The following is a 20,409-nucleotide window of genomic DNA, read 5'->3' as shown; positions in this document are numbered from 1 at the left end:
ATGATTACCTTTTAAATTTAGTTTTGGTCCTTAGCATGACATACTTGTGTCACACTCCATGAAGTGTCCTGTTTTATAAACTGATACTCAAAATAAACACAAATCAAATGTGAATACTCCTATATTCTCATTATTTATTTTATCTTTGCCCATGAGATGAAGAGTCTCTACAGGAAAGGGACCTTGACTTTTCCATTTTGTTTATGTATGTAGCATATAAATAAGTGCCTATTAGTTAACTGAATAAACAAATGAGTAGTGACATGGTTATCTTCTGAATATCTGCAGTCTATATAGTTTGCAAAGCAAGTACTTATATTGTGAAGTGTTATATCATCTTAAATTACTTCTATTAAATACTTATCTCCTAAACTCAGTCTGTCATAATGTTTACTATATGGATGGTATTTGCTTAAAATGTACTATAGAAAGCAAAGGATATTTTGACGTTATATGGAAAAAATAGCATAAATTTTTGTGCTGACCAGGATTCTTCTCAATTGTGGTATGTGAGAGGGTTGTTTTAGTACTGTTGTAGTTAGAAATTGAAAATAGTTATGTTCATCTCCTTGCATAGAGTGCTTTCATATCCTCAAGAAGGTTTTCCCTTATGTTTTATATTAGTTTTCTGTTGCTGCTGAAATAAATTAACACAAACTTCAGGGGCTTGAAACAATAGAAATTGATCACATTGTAGTTTGGAGGCCAGAAATCCAAATGAATCTTATTGGTCTAAAATCAAGGTGTTAATAAGGTATATTGTGGAGAGGAGAGACAAAAGTAGGGAAAAAACTTGTTTTAGAAATGTTAAGCTTAAGAACAGTCATCCATTGTATTATAAACTATCAGCAGGAAACTAAAATGTATCTGAACTTAGGAAACAGATCTGAGCAAGAACCAGAGCAGTACAAGTCATTTTGTTTGTTTTTTGTTTAAAATTGGTGTGCTAGGGTAATCATTTATGCTATTGAAATTGTGATGAAAACTACGCACTGACTTCTCTAGGAAAATACATATATGTCTAAGAACTCACATTTGAATACAATTTTGGGGATTCACAGTCCCTTCCAAGAGGTGAACAAATGTGAGATTGACTTGGGTCTTGAAAAGTAAGATTGCTCTATAATGGGCTTTTTAGGTCCTTTGATTTATGGCTTTATCAAGATAACATTTCCTTGCAGGTTAGTTAACTTGAGTGTGAGTTAAGTGGAGTCATAGCATTCTCTCAAGTCATAAAATTATTACACTTTGTAAAGAACAAATATATATATATATATATATATATATTAAATGGTTCAAAAATGAAACCAATATATGATCAATTACAATTCTGTACAAGTCAATTCTGTACTATGGTGATTGATAACTTTTTCCAGTTACTTAGTTGAATGAACTGATAGGTGATAGAACCTTAATTTATAAACACCATGGGCAATTTTTTTTTACCTCATAGTAACAAAATCAAACTTATGGTTAATTAATTATTATAAGTTCATGAAAGTATTCAGTGCATTATGCTACCACATATACAAGTCTGCAGTACAGTATAGTAGATAGCTATGTTATCTGGCTTTTATTTATTTATTTATTTATTTATTTATTTATTTATTTATTTAAGAGAGAGTGAGAGAGGAGAGAGAGAGAGAGAGAATTTTTAATATTTATTTTTTAGTTCTCGGCGGACACAACATCTTTGTTGGTATGTGGTGCTGAGGATCGAACCCGGGCCGCACGCATGCCAGGCGAGCGCGCTACCACTTGAGCCACATCCCCAGCCCTTATCTGGCTTTTATATTCTGGTTTCTCTATGGTGAGCAAGTGGGAGAAAATGAAAAGGTGGGAACTTTTGGTAGTCATCAGAAAATGAGAAGAATAAGAATCAGTATTAAAACTGTTCAAATATTCTGTGTACCAAGACATGTCCCAATATGTTACTAGAGTCTGTATATTTTCTAAGGAATTTAATTATTCAACATTCTGTTTTAAACTTGGTTTTTTCAAATATTTTCTTATACGTTTCCAGCAGTTGGGAGGGGTCATAGAATAGGCTCAGTAATCACAAAGCAAGAAGGATTTGCAAGGGAGAAAAGAAACTGAAAAAGAAGGTCACTTTAGACCAAATATACAGTATTTAGCCAGTTAAAACTCTGCAGTGGGAAAATCCAGCATTCCTGTCCTCCAGAAATTGCACCATCTTGGAAGCAGAGAACTACCTTTAACCAGTGAACCTGCTGGTGACTTGATCCCTCCAGAACTGTGTGATATTTCTGTTCTTTGTAAATTACTCAGTCTGGTGTTTTATTATAGATTAAAACAGTAGTTTGATTCCTCTACTACATGTGAAAGGATATATTTAGAATAATTGTTTAAATAAAATCAGAGATTAGAAGTTTAGGTACAATTTAGATTTTAAATTAGAAGAAACTAAGCATCTTTTAAGAGCTTCTTCATTTGCCTTAGAATTGAAGCTATCTCCCCAAAGTGATTATTTATGTAGTAATGCTTCCACAGTCTCAAGATGCATACCATGTTTATTTGTAGTAGAAGTACTTGTTCCATCCTACCCTAGAAGAAAGAGTATAGTTTGATATCTACACCAAGTTAGCCCTTATGCATCCACGCCTCTTCTCACCAGTTCTCTGTGTTGAAGGTTTTCAGTAATTGGGCCCAAATAGGAATCTGATGAGAGCAATGGAGAATTATGGTTTTCCATGTAAATTTTGTTTCCTTATTCTTACCTGGCTTGAGTTACCACATGGCAACTTCTTCTATTTTAAATGTTTTGTAGACATAGTAATAATAATAGTTAATCTTATATTAAATATATGAAAAGATGCTCAACATTATGCATTATCAGGAAAATGAAAAATTTAAACCACAGTAGGATACATCACAATGAGTAAAATCTTAAAAACTGAAAAACCTAAATATTGGCAAGGACACAGAACACATGAAACCACCATACATTATTAATGGAATATATAACAGTACAACCACATAGGAAAACTTTTGGTTTTCTGTATAAACTTGTATCTATCTTATGATCCATTAATTCAATTTCTAGGTAATTATCTAAGAAAAATGAAAACATTTCCACAAAAAGACTTGTACAAAAGCTTTATTCACAAAGCCAGCAACAAGGAAAAGTCCATAAGCTCATCTATGTAAAAAAGAATAAAGAAAAAATTGTGATATATTTATTCAACTGAAAATGACTTGGTAAAAAGAAAAATGAACTTCTGATACACAAAACAACATGAGAAAAAGATGTCATATAAAAAGAATGTATGTTGGTCAGTTTTTTGTTGCTGTGACCAAAAGACACAGAACAATTTGGAGAAAGAAAAGTTTATTTGGGGTTCATAGTTTCAGAGATTCAGTCCATGGCCAGCCCACTCTATTGCTTTAGCAGAGCATCATGATAGAAGGGCATAATGGAGGAAAGCTGCTCAGTTCAGGGCAGCCAGGAAGCCGAGATGGGAGCTCTAGGAGTCAGGGAAAACAGCATAATCCCAAGGGTACACACCCAGTGACGTAATTCCTCCAGTATACCTCACCTGCTTGTAGTTATCACCCAATAATCTATTTTGATGATTAAACCCATCAAATGGTTTAATCCACAGCTCTCACATTTTACCCCTGAAAATTCCTGCATTGTCTAACATGAGCTTTTTTGGGTCAACGCCTCACATCCAAACCCTAACAGGGTATAGAAGTGATAATTATATTTGATTCCATTTAATAACAGCTCAGAATAGGTTGAACTAATCGGTATACAAGAAGTCAAAACAATGGTTACTTGCTTGGCAGAAAGGAGACATAAAGGAATTTTCTAAAGTGATAAAAATGCCTTCCTTATATCTTGATTATTAGGTTGTTCTACATGTCTTAGTCTGTTTGGGCTACCATAACAAAATACCATGTGTATAAGCTACTTATAGCTTATACACAATAGAAATTTCTCAGTTATAGAGGGTAGGAAGTTCAAGATGAAGGTATCAACAGATTTGGTGTCCAGTGAAGACCTACTTTTGATTCTTGAATAGTACCTTCTAGCCATTACTACATGGTGGAAAGAAAGAGGTAGCTTTGGGGGGTTTCTTTTATAATGATTATAACCCAATGATGAGAGCATTACCTTCATGATCTAATCACCTGCCCCCATCTCCCGCCACCTCTGATACCATTACTTTAAGGGTTAGGGATTTCACCATACAAATTTGTGGACTATAGCTGAGATTCAGATAGGACTATCTGTGTGTGTGTGTGTGTGTGTGTGTGTGTGTGTGTGTGTATGTATATGTACACACACATATACATATATACATTTGCTAGCATTCAGTAACTCTAAATTCTGTATTTAAATTGATGCATGTTATTGTATATAAAGTATACCTCAAATATATAAAGTTTTTTTTTTTTTTAAAGCAAGGGGAAGCTTTCAGACAAACAGTGACAATAGACAACTTAGTGCAGTGACACGCTAAAAAGCACAGAACCGTTACATAGGCCCTCAATTCATATTCATAATAACCAAGACATGTTTAAGTTACATTCAATATAATTTTCTAAGAAGTCAGCATAAACATTCAATATAATTTTCTAAGAAGTCAGCAAGGTGTACTGCTCTTAGGATTCTATTACTATGTATTATATTAAAAGTCTCAGAACTAAAAGTCTTAGATGTCGGTTTTGTAGAACATTTAGTATGTTAAACACATTTGCTAGATTTTATGTAAAGACCTTTGTTAACATTGGGAAATGATTCTGAGATGGAACTACACTCCAGTCTCTTACGATAGTCTGCCAGAAAGAAATCATGAAAGCTTTCTACACACCAATTTGCTTAATAACTATGTTAAACAGAACATTATTCTGCATATAGATTTCCATTTGTTAGGAAAAAAAATGTGGCATGTAAGCCTAAGCATGTTTGTTTTAACATTTCATGTATGATGTATTCCAGAATGATTAAGAACTTAGAGATGCTACAGTTAAATGTGCTGAAATATTGCAGTAATTTGTCCTGGCTCTAATGCTGCAACAAATGGACATATATAGAGAGAAGTTTGATGATAGCCAGTGTAGTTTGACAATATTTGTCTGTGGGCCTACTTCACGACCCCCTTTGTGAGGATCAAATATGCTTGGACTACTAAAATGATAAATTAAAATGAGTGTTGTAGCCTTTTATTATAAGGTTAATATTCAAAATAAAGAATAACCTTTAAGTGTAGTTATTTTGTGATTTTTTTTCAAGTACTTTTTTTTTTTTTCCTGTGGACTGTCATAGAAATAGTAAACCTGTCAGTCTGCACATGTTAACTATTTGTGATCTTTGGATTCTTAAGACTGACAGCCCGGCTGATTTTTGTTTATGGAAAAGCTAATTCCCAATCTTTGCTTCTATTTTAGTAATAGTTATGCACGAGTGCGAGCTGTGGTGATGACCCGAGATGACTCAAGTGGTGGATGGTTACCCCTTGGAGGGAGTGGACTAAGCAGCGTCACTGTCTTCAAAGTCCCTCATCAGGAAGAGAATGGCTGTGCTGACTTTTTTATCCGTGGAGAGCGACTCAGGGACAAAATGGTAATGAATAATGTATCTATCACTATAAGTTTAGGATATGTTCTACAAAATGGATTATCTGTTTAAATTTATGATTAGTATATTACTTACAAGAATTATTTTTTCTTGTGACTCTGATTGTGTTCCTGGAGCTATTTTTCTGTTAAAGACAGTGAAATATGACAGTTTTCAGAACTGGAACTGACATACACATTGGATGTGTATGCTGCTTTTCTGTTTAAGCTTAGTGCAAGAACATTAATGAATAGCCCCCCCCTTCCTCCCCCCCAGTTATTAAACCATTTACATGGTGCTTCCCTTCTCTCCACTATTCCCTGTACCAGACATTAGCAAATGGTAGTTCAGGCCTACCACATTTTAAAAATAAGAACTATTAGCTAACAGTGGTTTTATATTTTTAAATGGTTCATAAAAATCAAAGAAGAATCATAATTTTGTGACACATAAAAGTTATGTGAAATTCAGGTTTCCTTGTCCATAAATGAAAGTTTATTAACTATGACTGAAATTGTTCAATTATGTTTATTTGTGACTTTTTTTACTCTATAAAGTCAGAGTTGAGTAATTGAAACAGAGACCATGCATATCTGACCTCCCTTGCTGGAAAATATTGCTGATTCCTGCCCTAGGCTCTTATGTTCTCAGGTTCTCTCTTCATTCCCCATATTAATGTACTTATTTTAGGATCATAAAATTACAAGGTGGCCAGCCTAATTTTTAATGCTATGATATTCCACTCAGATAAATGTTTTCTTACATTTATGTGTTTTTGTAATGTTTGATAATGTAAGTTATTTGCTCTTTCAGTTAGTGTGAAAAGCTCTTCATAATTTGTTTGAGAGCCAAAACCAATCATATATAAAAAGCTGAGTGATGTAGTATCATTTATGCATAAAGGAAAAGGAGAGCATAAACAACCAAAATGAAAAGTACTTGAAATTTTTAAGACCCTTGAAAGTAACTAGAATTCCCTTTAAATATACATTTGTGAACCAGTTTATGAGACTGTTTAACTTATGTGTTGTATTTGTGGAAGTGTGTTTTAATAAACAACTCTTTATCCAAATAATTCTTTCATACATGAACATTTTGAATACAACCTTCTTTTATTGGGGGGTTTTGGTTTCTTGAGTTGTTTAACTTATCTGTGGCCCCGTCACATGGAGAGTTAAAGGGAAAGTTACCTTAAATCATCTTGAAAGTGTTTTAAAATTTTATAATTTACTTCTGTTACACACACAGTGTATCTCAATTAACAAGAGTGGCATTTGGTGTTGTAGAAAATCCAATTGAAGTCAGAAGTGAATATAATAAATTTAACATGTTATCTTTTAAAAAGTTTAAATATTTAAAGGTGCTTTTAGCCTTAGATGAAATGATACGTGACACATGATAATATTTTTTAAAGCTTGAAGACATCTAAGAAAAGGCTTATAGTGACCTGTCTAGAGTATAATGTTTCTGGTATGAGCAAAGATAACTGGAAATGTTGCTGAAAAATAAGTTGTAGATTTTAGAAATTGAGCAAAATAAGATCTAAGGTGTTTTTTTTTTTTTAATGAAACTTTAAAATAATAGAAATTTTTAAAAAGTCAAAAATGGAGTAAGAGTTGGGAGAAAACTTGCTAGGAAAATCATAAGAACAAGGAAAAGATGACTTAGATGTAAAATAGAAAATAAATTACTAAAACAATTTTGGGTATATTAACAGAGATGAACAGTTTATTTTAGAATAATTAAAGGAACAAATCTATATTAGAGTGAGGTTGAGGCTGGTCAAAGATAACTCAGATTAATGGATTCAGTGATGGTTCAGAATGTGGCTTTTACATAAAGCTAATAAAAATAAACATGGGATTCAGAAAGAACATAAATCTATTCCCTGTGAATAGGGCTTAAGAGGGAGAGAGAAACACAGTTAATCTCCTCCTAGAGTATGGAATCATGATATGTTAGCAAGAAAATAGGTTCTTCTGCTAAAAGTACTGACCAGAAATCAGAACACCTGTTGTTTCACCTAGTTAATTCTCCTTGAGGAACCCTGTTATTTGTAAAACAGATAATAAACATCTCAGAGTCGACATAAAGGAAAAAATGGAGGGTTGCCATATTTCTTACAGGGATTAGCTATAGTAAAGCATTCTAGGTTGTGGGGACTTACTTGATCAAAGGCAGAGGTAGTAACATGGCAATCAATTGAAAACAGCAGTGTTGCAGAGTCGGACGAGAAATGAGATGGTAGCATTGAAGTAAGCAGATAATTGGCCTCCTCTGCTTAGTGATAGACTTCCAGCACTATTTCTGAAGAACCCAGTGATGAATTAGAAGTATACATACTTTCACAATCATTACTGTTCGTTTCCATTGGTATTTTTATTGATTAGTGTTCTTCTAGTCTCTCTTTCTGGATTTTGCTTTTTTTCTTTCTTTCTTTTTTCTTTTTTTTTTAAAGAAGTACACTGTAACTACCAGGTTCTTCCCAAATTAATGATAGCTTTCTTTTAAAAGCTTTCTCAGTAATAAAACAGTTCATTTTCACAGTTTTTCCTATGTAATAGTTCATTATATAAAAACTGACAAAAATGATTCTGTACCCATTTGCCTCTTGGTTATATAATTACATGTGAACTTCTTGCCCCAGTGCTCCATGAATAAATTTGTAACCTTTAAGAAATAATAGATAAACAATAAAGGAAAGTGCACTTAGGGGCTGGGGATGTGGCTCAAGCAGTAGTGCACTCGCCTGGCATGCATGCGGCCCAGGTTCGATCTTCAGCACCACATACAAACAAAGATGGTTGTGTCTGCCGGAAACTAAAAAAATAAATATTAAAAAGAAAAAAGAAAAAAAAAGAAAGTGCACATAGTTATTTGTTGGCTAAAAAGACATACTAGATAATATTTTAAAGGATGTTTGTAAGTTAGAATACTAGCAACCATAGTGAAGAAGAAAGAACTTTTCTCAATGATGAGAGAAACAGTGCTATTGCAGAAGACTTTTGCAACCTTTGATTTACAATTATATGTACTAAAAATAATTCTTCTTATTATTTCCTAGAGGGTTATGTTATACAGTTGGTCCTTGGAATCAGTTTCTGCATTTGCAGATTCAACCAACTGAGGAATAATTTTTTTTTTTAAATACTAAAAACATTTACTTTTTTCCTACTCATTATTCCCTATACAACAGAGTATAAAACTACTTTCATAGCATTTGCAATTGTACTAAGTATCATAAGTAATCTAGAGATAATTTAAACTGTATGAGAGGATGTGTGTAGATTGTGGGCAAATACTACACCTTTTTATGTAAGGGCCTTGGGCATCCTCACCTTTTGGTATCTGCTGGGGCCTGGGTGGGGGTTCTGAAACCAACCTCCTTAAATACTGAGGGACAGCTGTACTCTTTTTTTTTTTTTTTTTTTTTTTTTTAAATAACAGAGCCAGTACAAATAAAAAGCAGGGTGCCCAGGAATTTTTTCTAAGAAGGCATCATTCTATGTTGAGTCATTACTCACTCACCCATGCATTTTCTTACTAGAAGTAATCAAAAATTATTTCCTATGATATTTACATATAACTTACTCTCTTTTATGATGCCTGTAGAGGAAGAGGTTATTTTCTAGGTTGTCTTATGATCCTTCCCTAAATTACAGTTTGCCAATGCATTTCACCTTTACTGGATTAAAGTAATCAGAACATCCAGACTGATTGCCTTACAGTTTTTTTTTTTTCCCCCAGTGTGTGCTTGAGGAGAAAAGTATTGGAAAGCACTGAATAATTGTCTTTCATGCTTTAATTTTGATTGACAAAGACTTTGAAAGAAACACCAGGCTTGGTTGTTATAGCATAAGAAAGTAAATGTACTGTCTTTCTTGTAGATACTCTGGGATAGAATGGTCCTCTTTGTAGGAAGGATTTGCAGAATCTCTTTTTTGAGTATGTGTTGCATTCTCCATTTCCTTCTAAATTTGTTCAACCTTGATTTCTTTATTTAATAAAAGTTATTGTTATTTTGGACAACATTTTGTAAGATGCAAACTGAACTTTGACTCAACATGTAACTTAAAAGGAGCTGTACATTCTCATGATAGAAATTTTCTTACATTTAATTTTCATTAGATACAGCTTGTTCTTTAAGTACAACACTCTTATAGATATTTTGTTAAAATATTTACCATTTATACAGGTTGTTATTTGGCCATTTTTAGCTAATTGTATGTAGTATGGAAATATAAAATACTAAATTATAATGTACCTTTAGATTCTTTATAGTTACCTAAATTAACTGTCAATAGTAGCCTATTAAATTTGCTAAAATATTTATTTACTGCCAAACAGTGTTTCATTACCATAGGAATCTAAAATAGTTATTCTTTAAGTTTACATATTAGACAAATACTGTAAATTTACTCATATAATTAAAGTAAGGCTTTTAAAAGCATATCTGCTAAGAGATAACAGAAGACAGGAGAGGATAAATAAATCAGTAGGATGATCTTTAAAAAACTGAATTACTTAAGATGCTCTGTGAAAGCAAGAATAAACAGGGTTAAACCTAGAGTGACAAAGCATATTTTGAAACGGAAAAAGGGAAAACAAGAAGCATTTCTAGTTTAGGAAGTTGCCACGGAGAGTAAGGAATTATTTTTAGGATTAGTAAATTATTAGGTTGTGAATAAAAAGTTGTTTATAAAACTCAAAGTTTCCTCTTGTTTAAAAAAAAAAAAAAAAAAAAAAACCACAGCTTTTGCTGGGGTGCACACCTGTAATTCCATCAACTCATGAAGCCGAAGCAGGAGGGTCCCAAGTTCAAGGTTCAGCAATTTAGCAAGCTCCTAAGATACTTAGTAAGACCTTGTCTCCAAAAAAATACAAGGAATGGGGATGTACCTCGCTGGTAAATTGCCCTTGGATTCAATCCCAAGTACCTAAATAAATAGAAAGAACACTTTTTTTTTTTTTTTTTTCAAAATGGAGTTTCTTGCCGGTTACTAGAGACTAAAATAAAATTGGAATGATTGTTTTCTAGGAAGAAAAATAAAGCATTTATAATATAGCAGTAGCTATATTAAAAATAAAACTCATCCCCTTTCTATCACAAGAAAGTCTCAGAAGACCAGGGAAACATCTTTTTGCCTTGGGTTGAACCTACACAAGTTCAAAACAGGAATTTCCTGCTAAGCTTTTCCACTATGCCTGTGTGAATTATTCCACTGTGAAACTTCAGTCCTGCAGAATTTTTTATCCATTAAAAACTAGTTGCCTTAACTATCATTTCTTAGGATTCAGCCTTCCTAGCAGTTTTTTTTTTTCTCCTGAAAGATAGGTTCTGATATCTAGAATACCACAGTTAGGTAAAGGGTGGGTAGAGGTGGTACAGAATTGTCATTATTCCTCATTGCTCTTTCCGGCTACTACTGTCACCTGTGTACATAAATCTCTTTATTGTTACTCGGTACCATTCCAATCACCATCCTCTAGCTTTCATTCTCATCCACTGACATTAGTAATTGTTTCTCATAAGTAACTTTTCTACACCTGCACCTCATCATCAATCTTTGCTACTATTCTTTGCAGTCTCTTGACCTTCTGGTCTTTATTTCAGGAGGCTACTTTCCTAGATCTGGTGGTTACTGACAACTGTTCCATTTGAGGAATTTTGTAATTTCCTGTCATTTTCTTTTTATTCTTCTCTTCAATTTCATGCCTTTTTTTATTTGTCTCCTATTTTCTCCTGTTACACTAGATTCTCTCTGACTTCGGTATCTTTTATTATTATTATTATTATTTATTTTCATTACAATTCTCTTAATTTTTTTCTGCAGTCTTGTAAACTACTCTTATTCATATCTTAATAGATGATTTGTTGCCAAGTTTTTACCTTTATGCTAAAGAAATTTCATATTCCCTTTTACTACTCCCTTTTTAAAGGTGAGTCAATCATTCATGGAACAAACGTTGAACAGCTACTGTGTGTCAGATACTCTTGTAGGCATTGGGAATATGCAAATGAATACAGGCAGAAATCTCTATTCTTAAGTAGAGTATATATTCTATGAGGGTTAAATAAATCAGTAAAATAAATAATATGCTAGATAGTGCTGGGGGAAGGGAATATAGGGAGTTTTTGGAGGGAGGAGGATTGGTTAATATTTAGGTACAGCATCCAAGGAGGGCCTTCCTGAGAAAGTAGATAACATTTGTTTGAAGATGATTTACATTATGAATAACACCTTCTGTTTTAGTTTGTATGTCCAGATTTCCAAATCTTGACCATTCTTAAAAATAAAATGAATTTATACTCTTTAAGTTTTTAAGCCACACTATATAAAATCTTAGCCTTTTTTTCCTCAGTGGATTATTTGCTTTTTTACTATTGAATTTTGAGAGTTCATTATATAGTCTAGATACTAGTCCTTTGTGGAAATATGTGGCTTGCAAAAGTTCTTTTTTTTCCCCAGCCAGTAGCTTGCCTCTTCATTCTTTTAACATGTGGCATGAAATTGTGCAAGAGCAATAGTGGTAAATCTAGGAATTACCAGCGATTCTCCATTTGTTCAAGCAGGTCTTTATTCTTGGTTTTATTTCGTCTTTTCCATCTCTCCCTCTCTCATAGCCTACTTGTGCTGCTGCAATTAAGCCTCCCAGTTTTCATTGCTCCTTCTAGCCTCTTGGTCATTTACCATAAGGAACTTTTTAAAGCTTGGGTGTAATATTTCTTTAGTATTTCCTAATAATTTCCTAGAGGCAAGCCCATTTTCTTATCTCAACACAAAAAATAGGTTTATGAGCTTGTCCTTACATCATTTGTCTTCAACTGCCTTTTTCTCAAGGAAAAATTTTTGGTATTGCTTTACTGATTTATTCATGGGTAATCAAAAGTATCATGCATTGAACTTAAGAAAAATGTCCTTTCTTCTTTTCCATTAATAAATATGGAACTATAAAGATACTATATTATGAGGAATTTATGTAGAGTAGATAATGTTCCTAGATAGCTCACTAGTTCTCAGTAAACAACAGTGACAGCAAACAATTTTCTTTTTTATGGAAAAAAATGAAAAAGTAGGAAAATTGGGAAGAGAAAGTATTTGGGCAAACCAGTTTTGTTGTAAATAATTGGAATTGGGAGAATTGTTAATCATAATTTTCTACCAATCCAAAATTACCTGTTCAATTCAGGGTCAATCCAAATTGAAAACATAATGAATTGTGCTATTAATATATTTTTCTATAATCATGAATTTTTTTTAAATTTTCTCCCAGCAGTTCTTCTACAACCATTTATTCTTTAACTTTACCAGTATTTCTTGAAGAGGGGAAAAACATCCACCCCCTCTTGTATATTTGTGATAACTGGTTTTCAAAAATAAAGATTTAGAATATTTGCCAGTTTATCTTCCTGGTTGCTTTTATTTTCTCAGACAACCTCAGCTTAATTCTTTCACTTTCCTTCAAGCTACTGTTTACTGTTTTTCACATTTCTTTTCTTTTTTTTTTTAAAGAGAGAGAGAATTTTAATATTTATTTTTTAGTTTTTCGGCGGACACAACATCTTTGTTTGTATGTGATGCTGAGGATCGAACCCAGGCCGCATGCATGCCAGGCGAGCGCGCTACTGCTTGAGGTACATCCCCAGCTGTTTTTCACATTTCATCTTTACTGTTCAGTTATTTGTTTTTAATTAATATAATTCCATTCTTTAGTTATTAACATATATTGGTTTGTATTGATGTTTACTGATTGTTCTGTCAAGTTCATCAGTATTATCTTGGCTTCATCTTTCTCTCATACCTGTTTGTGATATATTTCTGTTACATTCTAATTAGTTAAACTGTTACAATCTCCTTAATAGTTAAATTAAATTCCAGACTTTGACCTCAAATTATTGCATTACATGTTAGCCTTCCCTTTCACTACTTTTGTTGTATTAGAATCTAAATTACAATTTGAATGTACCAGTCTTGTAGTTGCTCATTCAATATTATTCCTTATTAAAAAATCAGCTGCTGTTGGAGAAACTTCTGTGCGCTGGGCTTCCTGTATAGACTGTATAGTCTGTCCAGGCTGCTGTAACAAAACATAGATTGGATAACTTAAACAGAAACTTAATCTTACAGATCTGAAGGCTGTCGAGTCAAAGATAAAGTTATTGACCAATTCTGTTTCTGGTGAGGGCTCTGCCTAGATTGCACACTGTCTCCTTATTGTGTCCTCACGTGGCCTAAAGTGAATTGCTCTGATATTTCTTTTATTACAAGATCACCAGTCTTATATGATTATGCGCCCACCTCTGTGATCTGATTTATCACCTTTTCACAAGTCTTAACTCCAGATAAAGCCACAAGTGGGGTGGGGTGTGTGGCAATGGGTGTCCAGTGTCAACATACAACATTTCAGGGGCCCAATTATTATAACTTTTATATAGAGTTTAGTATCTGCTAAAGTAGTTACTCCTTCATTAATTGTCTTTAGCTCTTCTGAGATGCTGTATTTGTTTGCTTATCTTTCAGAATGCTATAAACAGTTTTTTTTTTAAATTTTTTGGTCCCCCATGGGTACATTCATTTAAATTTTTCATAGCTACATAAGAAATTGGGGAGCTATTGTAAATGATCTCTCTGTCATCTTTTCTGGTATCTGATATTTTTAAAAGCTCTTCCTGTATCTTTTATTTATGGTACTCACTAGAATTTTCAGAATAATGTTAGATAATATTGATGATTGAGGACTTCTATCTTTGTGAATCTAAAGGAATTTATAGTATTATGTGAAGAAGGCTGATGTTGGTTATTTTGAGATATCCTTTATCATGAATGGAAATGTCCTTATAGTCCCCACCAGAATTTCATACATATTTTTATGAAATCTGGTTTTATCAATGTTCCACAGACTTTTAAAATTGATATTTTTATTGAGGAAATTATAGATTATAAATGTCTTGTGAAAGAATAATATAAAGAGATCCTGTGTACCCTCTAACCAGTTTTTTGAATGGTAATATTTTTTATAACTATTATAACATTTCAACCAGGATATTCATGTTGATACCATCTACCATATTTAGATTTTTCATTTTACTATTTTTTTAGTGTATTATACAGTTTTATCATTTGTCAACTCTCACAGACAAGATAAAAACAGTCTAGTGACTGTAAGAACTCCTCCCTTATTACTGTTCTAACCATGTCCATTTCCCTCTTAGACTGGCAGCCCCTAATCTGTTTTCCTGATTATTTCTATAATTTGTCATTTCAAAGATGTTATAAAAGTGAAATCATAAGTATGCAGTCTTTCAGGATTGGCTTTTTTCTTTCAGCATAATTCACCGAGGTTTCATGTAGGTTGAATGTCAAGAGTTTTTCCATTTTTTGTTGAGTTGTATTCTGTCATATGTATATACCACAGTTTGTTTAGCCATTGAAAGACATCTAGGCTGTTTTCATTGAGGGGCTGTTTTACAGATAAGGCTACTATAAGTAATGAAGAGTGTAGTTGCTAGGCTGTATGGTAGTTGCACGTTTAGTTGTATAAGAAAATGCCAAACTTCTGTTCAGAGTGGCTTGCCATAATACATTGCCACCAACATGTATGAGCAAGTAACTGTCCTAATGTTCTTTCAACATTTTTGTTTCTTCAGTGCAAGATCTTATAGCATCAGCTGAATAATTTCTCAGTCTTTCATGACATAGACATATGTAAGAATACTGGACAGTTTTTTTGTAGAAAGTTTGGACTTGCCTAATGTTTCCCCACAATTAGCTTCACTCACATTAAAGCATCCTTGCCCAGAATGTCCTCTATCTTGTGCCACTAAGTAAAGGAGCAAACAAAAGAATCATGTTTAAAAGACAAAAGAATTAGTATGAGAAAGTTCTCTTTGTAAATGATTGTCATACATGGACTAAAATAGGAATCCATGTGATTCGTATCCATAGCTGAACAGGAAAACAAATGAGGTAGAAGGAATTCTTCATTCTTCCTTTTTGTATAACGGGTCTTTTTTTTTGGGGGGGGGAAGGGATTGTTATTATTTTTGTAATTTATATTTCTTTTCTTTGTTTCTTTGGATTTGTTATATTTAGCATTTTACATTTGACATTGAGTTCTTTTGTTTTCAGATTTTCTTTTTTTCTGTTCTTAAATTTTTACTTTATAGATATCTTTTAAAATTCTGGCTTAGTTATGTACATTTCTTTTCTTTTTAATTTATCTTTTCATTTTGTATTTGTGGTTTTGGGGATAAAACTTAAGGCCTCACACATGCTAAGCTACTCACTGAGCTACAACTTCGCCCCCATATGTTTATATGTGGTTATTGCATAATTTTCATGCTGATTTCCTTGATTTTTTTCCTTTAGAAATTGGTAGAAATGTTTTCAAAAAAACAGATTATTTTAAACTAGTTTTGATCTGTGTGCTATTTAAAGAATATAGACTGTGTGATAACAATTCTTCTTTCAAGACATATGTTGTGAGGATATGACTAATTTATTTAAATATTTCGTGTATTTTTGATGAATATTTTTTAGGCATTTATTTTATGCAGGTTTCTAAGTGTCACTAGATCAAATTTTTAATGCTGATGTTTAAATATTCTTTATCTTTCCTAATTTTGTGTCTATTTCATCTACCAGTTATTGAGACAGATATTTAAATATCTTACAGTGATTATATACTTGTCAGTTTATTATGGGTCTCATGGAAAATCTGTGGAAGCATTTATCTATTAAGTAAACTGAACTTTACGTTTCATTGTACTTTTTAAGAGTTCATTTTGTTTGGTTATCATTCAACATTTTTCACTTTTACTTGATATTAGTGATGTCAAATAAGTTTCCAGGTGTACAATTTTTTAGAACCCTGTAGCCATGGGTGTGCACATACAGTTCAGTTTTATTCTTCAATTTGCAATGTATTCTGATTTGTTTTTGAAATATTTTTTTGGTTGTTGATGGACCTTTATTTTTTATTTATTTATATGTGGTACTGAGAATTGAACCCAGTGCCTCATACATGGTAGGCAAGTGCTCTAGCACTGAGCCATGCCCCCAGCCCTGTATTTTGATTTTTATTGTTTGCATAATATGCATATGTTCTTGCCTCTTATGTGTTTAGTTGTTTATTTTAATGAGAACTAGGTCCAAGTGAGTGCTTATTGTAGTTTGGAAACTAAATATTAGTAGTGTTTCATTTACTGTCTTTTTTGAATGGAAGTAAAATTGTGTGAGTGTGTATGGGTTTGATTGTTGAGTATTTCATCTTTTATATGGTTTAGTCCCACAAAAATAATATGTGTTAAAATATGTGCCATAATTATAAAAAAGTAATACTATTTTCCTTCTTCTCTTTTGTGTTAGCTAAACTATTATTATGTGAGAATCACTGCCATTGTTGCTTCTGTTATTTTTTTTTTAATTTTTAAAATCCTAGTCAGAACACAGCACTAAACACATTTTTTTTTACTAATAATTAGTAAAAAAAAGTACTTTTTACAATATAATTTCATATTTAATAAAAATCATAGTATCTTTCCTAAAAGGTAGTACTTTTTATATCATCTAGAAAACTGACATTCGTAATATGAGGCAAGTCTGAGATATTAAATCAGTTTGGGTTATTGAATAAATTTAATTTGAATTTGGAATTTTTATTCCAAAAAACAAAATGATTTTTCATTTGATTCAAAGATACTTCAGAAAGCTACAGTAAAATTGTTACCAACTACACTGCTTCTTGGATAATATTATTTGTAAACATGTAATTAATTGTAGGTAGTAACTATAATAAAGTACATATTACTTTAAAAATATATATTTAATTTTACTTTCCTCTCCCAAATTATTATGTTGTTGTTAGTGAAACAAAAATGCACTTGTATCCATTTTTGGGTTGGTCTATTTTGAAAACTTCTGGCAAACAGTACAGTAGTTTTATGATGGGAGTTTTGCTCTATATTTCCCAAAATAGAACACATCTTTAGAAGATTTAGTTTAATGACCACAGTCCCCCACCCCCCTTATCCCCCTTTTTTCCTTTTATAAATTCTTACCCTGGAATTTCTTTCAAATGAAGGGAAAACTTTGCACATTAAAATATTTTCATTGCTTTTAGAATTGATTAACATAAGCTCTTCAGAATCTATTCACATAAGCTCTTTGAAGTATGGAGTATCTATACTTACCATTCAGAAACTTTCCTGTACTGTACTCAAAAAATATCTCCCCTACAAATCACGACTCCCAGCCTGTCATATCTACTAACTTATCATCGACAAGTGGTATTACCTAGTGACCAACATCATCATCACTACTAGTTATTATTGATAGTTGACTATGAAAGGCATTATTTTGAATAATTCATGTATTACATTAATTAATTCTCAGAAGTGAGCTGGTTAGTAATTGGTGGAGACTAGTTGACCCAATTGGTTTTAGCTAGTGAGCCCACAAACTTAACTAACAACTATACCAAACTCCTCTCAACTATACCAATTCTCCATCCTTGGAATCCTGTCCCTTCTACTTTTCATAGCTGAATCATTTTATTTTGGACACTTTTTACTCATAGATCCATTCTCATTAACCATCTTTTTTCTCCCTCTCTCTTAACCTGGTAGTGTAGGAGGAAGCCTTTTTTTTCTGTCCCTTTAACAAATTAGATTTTAATACATTTTTGCTGAGTAGTTTTCATTTTGTCTTGAATTCCAGAGTTTACTTATTTATCTATATTTTTCATAGTTAGCATATATTTAACCTTTAGCTAGGATTACAATATATGCCACAATTTCAATTTAACATAATTTCTGAAATACTACACTCCTACTATTTATGAATGAATATAGTAAAAACATTGCCGCAATCCCTGATGTAATAGTATATTTCTTGAATTCCAGAACTGATTTAATTATCAATTGAATCATTATTATTGTTTCAAAATGTTTGTTTGTTTTGGTACTGGGGATTTAACCCCAAAGTGCTTTACCACTGAGCAACATCCCTATCCCTTTTTATTTTGAGACAGGGTCTTGCTAAGTTGCTAAGGCTGGCTTTGAACTCATCATCCTTCTGCTTGGCCTCCCAAGTCATTGGAATTACAGGCATGTACCACCACCATGCCCAGCAAAATGTTTTTGTAATAAATCTGTGTTAAAATGCCTTAGCAAAAAACTAATTCATAAAAGCCATGGATATATGTCTATTCTTTTCTAATACATGTAGAGTCATCAAAGTATAGGTAGCAGAACTGTTGAGGAAGTTTCATTACATTGCTTATAAACAGTCACTTTCTTGGTTATTTATTCTGGAATTAATAAAACTTACTATCAAGAATCATTATAGTTAGTGACATACTGATAAAGATTTAACAGTTATGGTTGGAGCTGTACCTCAGTGGCAAAGTGCTTGCCTAGCATATATGAGGCACTGGATTCAATCCTCAGCACCACATAAAAATAAACAAATGAAGGCATTCTGTTCATTTACAACTACAAAAGAAAAAAAAAAGATTTAACAGCTTTGAAGATGGAACAAAGGCAGTGATTTCTAGCATTTGCATAATTGCACATTGGTTGATTTCTGTCAGTATAACCTCACTAAATACATCATTGAATTCAGCATTGGAAAGAAATTAGCAGTAGTACAGCTTATGTAATTTTTTTTACCATGTAGATAGGAGAGAGATAAACTACTGTTTCAAGAACATATGTAATTGTAAAATGCAGTAAATAATTAGGAAAATATGAATTTTAGGTATTTATTACTCTGGTTTTGGTGTAACTTATTTAATTGTAAGGATATATAATTTAGTTTTTAATAATGACCAGCAAAGTTCCTAAAAAAATTAACATTTGGCTCTCAGAAGCCAGTATTAGTAGGCTCTAGCATACCAGTGGTTGTGTTGAACCTGAATCATTCCTAAAGTATCAGAGGTTCTTAATTAATATGATCCATAGGTGAGTTTCAAGGGGAGTACATAAAATCTGATAATTTCTAGAAAAACAGTGTGCATTTTTCTGAGGAGGAATATTTGTTGAGTACTTAATGTATGGTTGCTACTGTATTATAAAGACAGAATATAGTGATGATCAAATGTGGCAGTCTCTGCCCTTACTCAGCTTTTAGATTAATGGCATTGATTAGTCACTCCATTTAAAAAATTATAAATACGGGATAGGGATATAGCTCAATTGGTAAAGTGCTTGCCCTGGCTTCAATCCCCAGCGCCACACACACAAAACAAAATTATAAATACATATAGGAAAGTACACCAGAGACCTTATCAGACCATATCCAATCTAGGGATCAAAAAAGACATTACCTGGGAGGTTAAATGTGAGTTGTTTATTTGAGTTTTAATTTTTGTTTTTGATACTGGAGATTGAACCCAGGGGCACTCTTCTATTAAGCTACATCTCCAGCCTTTTATTTTATTTTATTTTGAGACAGCATCTCTATAAGTTGCTATGGCCCCAAACTTGAGATCCTCCTGCCTCAGCCTCTTGAGTCCCTGGGGATACAGATGTGCACCACTGTATTCAAACTCAAGAGTTAGTATCTTGAGTAGAATGTTTTTATAAGGTTAAGATGAAGGAAGAGTTCCAGAGAGAGACTAGTACTGAGTGGGCACCAAAGGGTGTGAATGGTGGATTTAAGTGATGGGTGAACGTAGATTTAGGAAGAGTGTGGGAATAAGAATGGAGCTTTACTCATGCAGGCCCTAGTACTTCATGATAAGAATTTTGGCTTCAATCTTGAAAACATTGAGAAGACTGAAGACATTGAAGCAAGGGAGAATTGTCTGATAAGGTTTATACT

The 20,409-nt window shown here is 32.7% G+C and overlaps 1 protein-coding gene across 3 annotated transcripts in view; it reads left to right on the top strand.

Annotated features, from left to right (window-relative positions):
• The window catches only part of SPRED1 (sprouty related EVH1 domain containing 1), a gene marked incomplete at its 5' end in the record, with an annotated part of 84,470 nt that overhangs the window by 33,197 nt on the left and 30,864 nt on the right, over nucleotides 1-20,409 (top strand). For 2 of the 3 annotated variants that reach the window (XM_081291299.1, XM_081291298.1), the window contains one exon: nucleotides 5,416-5,590. In XM_081291299.1, coding sequence (XP_081147425.1) covers nucleotides 5,416-5,590 — 175 coding nt within the window. Of the gene's footprint in view, nucleotides 1-5,377; nucleotides 5,591-20,409 lie in introns of those variants that run through there. The other variant, XM_081291297.1, reaches the window with a different exon arrangement.

This window comes from Spermophilus citellus (assembly GCF_964194105.1).
Source record: "Spermophilus citellus genome assembly, chromosome: 4".
Taxonomy (NCBI): Eukaryota; Metazoa; Chordata; class Mammalia; order Rodentia; family Sciuridae; genus Spermophilus; species Spermophilus citellus.
Note: the sequence above shows the minus strand (reverse complement) of the source record. Positions and strands in the feature narration are given on the sequence as shown.